Below are 9,545 nucleotides of genomic sequence, written 5' to 3'. Positions count from 1 at the left end.
TAATTGAATATTATCTTATTTTCGCAAATAAAAATAAATAATAAGCGAACACAAAACCAGAAATGAGGTGCTTAACATATATTTTTGTTGGGATGTAGAAATGTTAGCAAATTTGATTTCAATGATATTAAAACTTGTTAGTATGTTTCTAACGTAGTTGCGAGATGTCAATTGGAAAATTTAAGATGCAGAAACTCAAATGTGGTCAAGCTGAAAATCTGACGAGTCGAATTATTTCGATAATATCTCATAACTCGGTGATCGAAATGATCAAAAACCCAAAAAGATGAACAGACAACTCAAAAGCCTACAATTCATATGCAGATTAGCTCGACTAATTTGTATGTTATCTAAACAAACAAGTGGTCGCAACATCAAGTTGGTATTTCGAGCTTACACCAACTAGATTTGAGCAGCTCTGCTGTTTATTTATATCTCATAAACCAATTATACAAATGATCAACAGACGAAACGGTTGGAAAAATAATTCAATTTTCTAGAATTAATTTCATATATTTTTGGTGTCTTACATGTAACAAAATTTCTTACATATCTACATATATGAAAGCACGAAAAATTTGATATGAGCATGTTTTTGTACGGTTGCCAGTAACAAAAAAAACACGTGTTCTATGCTGGGTCTTCCAACAAAACAGGGTATTCGCTGTCAAGAGAAAGTTGCTTGTCTTAGAGTTGTTGTAATCGGTTTTCTCTTTTCCTTCGTCTTCTTTCGCTCCTATCTGCTTGCGACCCTTCCCTCCCAAATTTCTTCCCTCCTCCTTCTTGTTCGTTGTTCGTCTTCTTCCCTATCGCCGTCTACCATCTGGTTTTCTTTGTGCATCGTTCAGCCTGTGTTTCGCTCTCATTTGCTTCGGAAATACGTTGTTCACCCTTTTTTAGGTCACCGTATACTGTTACAGAAGCTTTACGATAGAGTGCAGCAATTCATTTTATTGAAGAAGAAGGAACTAACTCGATGTACAATGTATATGTTTGGTATTTATACAACTGGAGTGTTAACCTCCTGTAACCAACTTCTAAACAACTAACCAGCTAACCAACTAACCACTAACCAGCTAACTACATCTAATAGCCCCCCTCAAGATGTACTATAAATGTTTTTTATCGACATCTTGGACATTAAAAGGGAAAGTGTGGAGAGTGGGAGTGGCTTAGTAAACATATCGGCAAGTTGGAGATGCGAACTGATTGACAGCAGCTTGATGGATCCTTCCTTGATCTTGTCTCGTATGAAGTGACAGTCGATCTCGATATGTTTGGTTCGTTCATGGAATATAGGGTTGTTAGCTAGATGAATAGAAGAATGGTTGTCACAAAAAATGACAGCCGGTGTGGTAATTTGGAATTGCAAGTCCTTGAGCAATTGTGTGAGCCATACTATCTCGGTCGTTGTGGTGGCCAAGGCTCTATATTCTGCCTCAGTGGAGGATATAGAGACTGTCAATTGTTTCTTAGATTTCCACGATATTAGAGCATCACCAAGGAAGACGCAAAAACCGGTTATCGACTTCCTTGTGTCATTGCACGCTGCCCAATCAGCATCTGAAAAAGCTCGGAGCTGGATTGGTGAAAAAGCTGAGAAAAATATCCCTTGACCAGGATTGGATTTAATGTATTTCAGAATTTGCTGGATGGCATGCAAATGGGAGGTACGTGGTTTAGAAACATATTGGCTCAGTTTATGCACCGCAAACATTATATCAGGTCTAGTTAAGGTGAGGTATAAAAGGCGGCCTAATGAGACGTCGATATGCTGTGATATCAGCAAGAAGATCACCATCAGTAGAGGTAAGACGTGAACGTGGATCCATTGGCATGGTTGCAGGCTTACACGCTAGGAAACTAGTGTCTTCAAGGAGATGAAGAGCGTAATTGCGTTGAGAAAGGTAAATACCAGTTGAGGATTTAGCTATCTCAAGGCCAACAAAATACTTGAGATCACCCAAATCTTTGAGTTTGAACCTGCCTTGAAGATCAAATTTCAGCTGCTGAATGGCCTGAACAGATGTTCCTGCAATGATGATGTCATCGACATAAACTAACAAGGTGATAAAGCTATGGCCCGAGTCCTTGGTGAATAAAGTGTTATCAGACTTGGATTGCACAAATCCTGAATCGAGCAATGCGTTGGAAAATTTGGTGTACCATTGTCATGAAGCTTGACGAAGACCATAGATGGACTTATGCAGATGACAAACATATCTTGAATCGGCTGTACAAGATGGAACATGCGCTTTGTAGCCCAGTGGAAGATCCATATACACTTCTTCAGAGAGATCACCATTGAGGAAGGCGTTATTAACATCTAATTGAGCGAGATGCCAATGTTGACTCGCTGCTAACTAGTACAGTTTTGATGGTGGCTAGTTTTGCTACAGGAGAAAAAGTGTCAAAAAAATCCACGCCTTCGCGTTGAGTATGGCCCTTGGCTACTAATCGAGCTTTATATCTAGAAATAGAGCCATCGGAGTTATGTTTGATCTTGTATACCCAACGAAAACCAATGGGATGTTTGCCCGGAGGAAGTGGAACCACCGACCAGGTGTTATTTACATGCATGGCATCAAGTTCATCTTGCATAGCCGTTCTCCAGTGCTCAAGTTGCACAGCTTGATGATAGAATTGAGGTTCAACTTGAGATGATATGTTGAGCACCAAATTCCGATAGGGTGGAGATAGTGCCTCATAAGAGATGTAGGCGCTAAGGGGGTACGGTGTTGTTGATGAAGGAGCAGTATTGTGGGTTATCATGTGACAATGATATTCCTGTAAATAAGAAGGGGGCCGGGAAAGCCTTGTGGAAGTACGAGTGGGGGCCAAATTTGGTGATTCGGATAGAACAGGGGATGAACCAGGAGATGCACCGGGAACAGCTGCTTCTGGTGGGATAAATGAAGAGGGAGTGTAGTCCAGAGGATCAGAAGCATCTATTGGTGCTGGAGTGGGGATAACAATATCAGGAAATGGATAAACAACACTTTCTTCATGGGATAGATAGTGAAAAGGGAAGATGGATTCTTGAAATTTCACATCACGTGAAATGAAAACTTCCTTGCTCTTAATATCCATCAGTTTGTACCTTTTATGCCTGGAGGATAGCCAAGAAAGACACACACACGGGCTCTTGGCATAAATTTATCACGATGAGCTGCTAAAGTGGATGAAAAGGCAAGACACCCAAATACTCGAAGGTGTGCGTAATTCACTTGTTGTTGATAGAGTAACTCATATGGTGATTTATTGGCTGTCCATGGTGATGGAATACGATTCACCAAATACGTGGCTGTTAGTACACATTCACTCCACAAGCGAATAGGTACTTTAGATTGAAAGAATAATAACCGAGCCACATTAAGCAAATGTTGATGTTTCCTTTCCACAACAGAATTTTGTTGAGGAGTGTGGACACATGAAAACTGATGAAGGATACCTCGTTGCTAAAATAATTCAGTAAATGCTAGTTCTTTGGCATTATCAGTGCGGAATACTTTGATTTTTGCACTGAATTGTGTCTCAATCATTGTACAAAATCGAGAGACCATCGTTGTTGCTTCAGATTTATGCTGTATAAGAAAAACCCATGTGAATCTTGTATAGTCATCAACCAAGGTGAGAAAGTATCTTTGATTATTGTATGTAGGAACATGATAAGGCCCCCAAATGTCACAGTGTATGAGTTCAAAAGCACAAGCAGACACATTATGATGCTAGACAAACGGTAAACGTTTTTGTTTTGCTAATGGACAAATGGGACATATATTGTCATGCCAAGAATTGTCTATCTTAACCTGTAAATGAGGTTTCAGAATTTGCATAACCTTCATTGAGGGATGTCCAAGTCTCTGGTGCCAAGTTTGAGTTCCAACCAGATTTATGGGGATGTCAGAATGCATCATAGTTGAGTCCAGAACATATAGCCCTGCCAGCTTCTTACCTTTGCCAATCATTCATAAATGAATCAGAACGGAATGTCATCACATTTTGTGTACGCTCAAGGAGGCAGCTGACAGATAGCAAGTTTAACTTGAACTCTGGAATACAAAGTGCATCCGAAAGGATCAAAGAAGTGCCCAATCTAACATCACCACAAAAGTGTACATCCACATATTCATTGTTAGGTAAAGTCACTCTTGAACCCTGTATTGTCTTAAGGAAAATGAAAGCATCCCGGTTTGAGCAAATATGTCTAGATGCACCAGAGTCGACTATCCAGCATGTAGGGATATTCAATGCACTTGGAACTGAGATAGAGAAACAAGTACCTGATGTGGATGGATTACTTGCATTGTCTTGTATATCAACCTTTTTGTCGGATGATGAAAGTTGTTGGATGAACATAGCCATTAATTGTTCCATGTGTCCTTTGTTGAAATTTTGAAAAATGGTGGAGCTGTCCTGGTTTTCAGACACATTAGCTTGTCCAGCCACTTGATTAACAGGAGCAGTAGAAACTCTATTTCCCTGTTTGAACCGATTCTTGTATCCAGGTGGATAACCATGTATTTTATAGCAAGTCTCAATCGTGTGGCTTGGAACATTGCAAGTTGTGCAATATGGCCTTCCTCTTTGGAATTGTTGTGGTCTTCGACTGCCTTGTTGTGTCTGAGGACGATCGCTTTTTAGTGTAAAAGCCATGCCTTGATTTGAAGTGCCTTGACATGCTCCAACCTCTCTTTGCCATTCTTCTTGAACAATTAACGCAAACACTCGACTGATTGGTGGCAGAGGATCAAGAAGTAGCACTTGGCTCCTGACGTGTGTGAATGAATCATTAAGTCCCATGAGGAATGTCAATGTGTAATCCATTTGAACGTATGCCTCGATGTTCTTCACCCCGCTACAGATGCACTTCCCACAGTTGCACATAGGGCGAAAGTGATTTAACTCTTCCCAAAGAGCTTTAAGCTTAGTAAAGTAAACACTAACAGAGTCTTGATCTTGACGAAGTCGAAGCAGATCTCGAAGAAGTTGAAAAATTCGAGGACCATTACTTTGTTGAAATCTTTCCTTGAGATCATTCCAAATTTCCATAGCTGATTCGGCAAACAAAACACTGGATGAAATGTCTTTAGAAACAGAATTCAGCAACCATGAAATAACTATGTTGTTGTTGCGACTCCATGCGTTCAATAAATTTGGCTCGGATTCTGACGGTTTGATAACCGATCCATCGATGAATCCTAGTTTGTTCTTGACAGAAAGAGCAATTTTCATCGCTCGACTTCATGATGTGAAATTGTCACCTGTGAGTTGTTGGGAAACAAGAGTGAGTCCTAGATTATCGGAATGATGGAGGAAGTATGGACTCGATGGATCATCGATTGAAGGTCGGATCGGCAAATTCCATGCTGAAGCACCGGTGTTCGTCATGAATTCTGGAATCGCTGAATCGAATGAATGCTGGGAATTAGAGAATTACACCAGATCAATGGAATTTGGAATAGTCGATCAGAAATCGGAAACGCAGATAACTGTTTGGTTCTTCCGCTCCGATGAATCTCTCCAGCAATCAGATTTGAAATGGAAGCTGCTCTGATACCATGTTACAGAAGCTTTACGATAGTGCAGCAATTCATTTTATTGAAGAAGAAGGAACTAACTCGATGTACAATGTATATGTTTGGTATTTATACAACTGGAGTGTTAACCTCCTGTAACCAACTTCTAAACAACTAACCAGCTAACCAACTAACCACTAACCAGCTAACTACATCTAATATATACCTCCCGTCTTTCTGTGTTTACGGTTTTGTCCACGGCACGACCTCCTGTGCGTTGGAAAGCGTCAATTTGGTGCGTGTTCTCATTGGATTTGTTTGAATATGGTGTTCTTCGCTCGTTTTTTTTGGGATAATTTGTTCTCTTTCCTCGGAAATACATTGTTATCCCTTTTTTAGGTGATGTTCTTCACATTGGGTTTCTATGCTTCTTGATAGTACCTTCTGTTAAGTGATTTTGGGATATATTGGATTTTATCTCAAATTGACTAATTGTGTTTCTCGGACATATCTCTGAAGAGGTTTTCTTGTCTTTGCTTGAAATGATTGTATTTTGTTTATGTTCTTTTGGGTAATGTGAGGGATTATACCATTTATGGTGGGTTCTCGGGTCGTCCACTCGTACGGTTTATGCTTTGCTTCATTTGATTCTGATCCGTAAAGCATGGCCCTTTCAATTCTGCATTTTTGTTTGTAAAGTATTTTATTTTCTTGTTATTATTTTCTTTTGTAGAAAGATCATATTTGTTGAGGTTTGTTTGCTCCTTGTTATGTTCCTTGTTGTCTGATTCAGGTAACATTGTTCGCTTTTTTTTTTGGAATGCTTCGTTTCACTTTCCCAGTTACCTATAGCGTACCTGGTTTTAATGCTTGTTTGTCAGTGCTTTGAGGATGCGGATGACTATATTGATTTCCTTGATTTTTTAGGCCTTTCGGCTTCGGCTTCACGGGTGTTTCTCTTCCTGGGTTCCAACAGAAATTTGTGGGTTAGCTCGCTTTTTCCTCCCTCCCTCGGATTTGTTTCGGCTTGTTATCAGTGTCCTGCGTTTTATTTGTCTTGTTGTTGCTTATGCAGTGGTTTTTGGGATTTTGTATTGTTTTCTAGTTTGGTCTCCTGTTTTTTATGCTTGTGATTTTTTTTTTTTATGCTTTGGGATTTTTGGTTTTTTGGTCTTTATTTTAACGCATAGCTCAGACAACCAGAGAATCTAGCTTGGATTTGATTTAAGGGATTGAAAGTCTTTGTTGTTCTTGTGAAAGGGTTTTAAGCTAATTGTTATGGATCTGCAAAATTCGCCTTCGTTGTATATGAGGAAATTAACCATTTTTAAAAAATTATTTCTTTTTATTTTGCGTAAAGAAAAGGTATAATTTAGGAAAATATGGAAAAAAAAATTTCCAACCAAAACGTTAAAAAGCATGTACACAGATACATTTCAAAATTATAAAACTATAAGATATTTGTACAACTAAAATTATTAAAGCTATATTAAATGATATCATAATATGCTCTATCATATCCAAAACTTTTCAACCTTATTTACATAGCATCATATTTTATCCTCAACTTACAACTAAATATTGCTATATTATTTTTGTACACCAAACGAAATAAGAAATGTTATCAATATTCAATCATTTAAAATAATTTCATAAAAAAAAGACAAATTTAAAACTTTTTTTAGCTACAAACTTCATCACAACTTTGTCGTAGGTTAGTAATGCTTTGTTATTCATACCAGTATTCACTCCTTCAACACCTAAAAAAAACAGCTAATATATAACTTTTCTAAGACATTACACCTGGAAAAATACACTAAATAATCTGATTACTAAGCTTTCTATTTTATTTTAAAACAATAGCCTATGGTCTAATACTTGTCAATAGTTAGAAATGACTAATCTACTTTTATTGAAATGGCCAAAAGCAATCACAACATGTATCATGCTCCATCTATGATTCACCCTAACTCAAATAACATATATAAGTTCATTTACCTTATTTTACCTTACGATAAAGTATTTGAAAATTTCAATACTATTTCTTCAATATCTACACTTACTGCTCCTAAACCAACTCTAATGGAAAACAATCCTTACTGTGAATGTATCGACTGCGGCCAATGTTCTTACAACTTTCTATTTCAAAAAGAAGTCGAGGAACTGATGGAAATGTTTTTCTCAAATGCGGTATGAGCCATCATCTTCCGAAGAGCAATTAATATGGAATCAAAGTTTTTTCTTCTGCTAGACTATGCAGTCGATATCGAAACAGAGCTGAGTCTCAACATAATCCGCCAAACTCAGTATGTACATTAAGCAAATAGTAAAACATTTATCTTACAATCTAAAAAATGTTTAATTACAAAAAATTAATATGGACCTACTAAGAACTCTGAATTATATTTAACAAAACCTTCATTTATAGTGCTTGCTTTTATTTTATTCTTTACATCATTGATATGACTAAAATTTCTCAATAATTTCGTTCACATTTAAAAAAATTTATAATTGGATCCCGATCAATATGCTAGAGGTTAATTCACTTTATTATCAGATTTGTTTTCCTCATGTACAACTCAACAGCTAGAGACGAAGGATGAAATCAGCTTGTAATAATATGAACATAGCTAAACTTTGTATACTTTCTAAGTATGTGATACCTGCAAAAATTTCATAGCGTATGTATAAATTATTATATTGTTATAATATCTACACTTATTAATATTCTACTAGCATGCTTTAGCCTACGGTAACTTTTTTTTAATTATAGTATGACCGCCAATATTCAACAATCATACCATGTGTCATAAATCATCTATGACTCGCCTCTCTCTAAATGCTATATATAAGCTTATCTATCCTCTACTATTTTACAATTATTTGTGTAAGGTTTATTTTTCCGACAGATATGTAAATTAACGAGAATATCAGAATATGATGTAAATTAGTAAATTCGTGTTTTATCAGAATTAAATGTTGTGCCAGATGTTACAACATCTCGGACAACATCTACACGCAGCGGAAAATTAACTTTTATAACACAAATTGACTTGAAATAAGTAGATGGACAAGATTAAATATGCACAAGTATAAATACTTGTGCGGTGCCTTATGGCAAAAATTAATCACTAGAAAACTTAACCGTTCACAAAAACCTATCACTAGTGATTTTTACAAAAATCAATTTCCTCAACACTTTGAGAAAGTAAAGCTTTCTGAAAACAACCAACAATATTAAAACATGAATAAGAAAGCAAAAATGAGATCCCTAAAAACACGAGCAGCTAAACACGATCTTCAGCCAACATCGTTACGGATGTTGTCTGTAGATGTTGGCAACATTCAGGGCAACACGTAAACCAGCACTCTTCAAAACAGCAACGTCTATTGAATAAATTTTTCTCTGAAATTCTGAACGTGCACATGTGAGTGAATATTTGACCGAGGAAAAGAGAGCCACGAAAATCTCCCACGAAAAACTCCAAGAACCTCACACGAAAACTTTCCCACAAAAAAAACTCCTTCACTAAAACTCTATGAATTTCTCTTAGTCTCTCTCTCTCTACAATCTTCTCTCTATCCACCCTCAATCACCTCATGTTGATCACCTCTTATGTATAGCTTCCATCTCTCCTAAAGTTTATCTTCCATAAAGAAATCTACAAGATATGGTAAACAAGAATTATATTTGAAACAAATCAATAATACCATATCATGTAAATCATTATCATAAATATTATATCTATAAGATATTTATCACAAATATAATATCTAGAAAAGTAAAACTCAATATTCCACATAATCTTATCAATAGGAAATTAAATTCAAGGAAGATATTATATCACAATAAAATCTTAACATAATTATCTAGAAAGACAAAACAATAATTAAATATTAAATATCATATCAACAAGGAAGAATATATCTTGAGAAATAAATTTAATATGGAAATTATATTTCCCTTCAATCTCCCCCTTGTTGCCTTTCTGGACAAAATCAAATCAAACTCAATTTCTCAGTTAA

At 36.6% G+C, this 9,545-nt stretch overlaps 1 protein-coding gene across 1 annotated transcript; it reads right to left on the bottom strand.

Annotated features, from left to right (window-relative positions):
• Positions 1–3,951: 3,951 nt before the first annotated feature.
• LOC140827421 (uncharacterized) lies at positions 3,952–5,235 on the bottom strand. Its single transcript, XM_073190088.1, has one exon. It carries the CDS (start codon positions 5,233–5,235, stop codon positions 3,952–3,954), a length of 1,284 nt encoding a protein of 427 aa, XP_073046189.1.
• Positions 5,236–9,545: the final 4,310 nt, after the last annotated feature.

This window comes from Primulina eburnea, chromosome 3, assembly GCF_022965805.1.
Source record: "Primulina eburnea isolate SZY01 chromosome 3, ASM2296580v1, whole genome shotgun sequence".
Classification (NCBI taxonomy): Eukaryota; Viridiplantae; Streptophyta; class Magnoliopsida; order Lamiales; family Gesneriaceae; genus Primulina; species Primulina eburnea.
The sequence above is the reverse complement of the archived record's forward strand: the minus strand, read 5'-3'. Positions and strand labels throughout refer to the sequence as shown.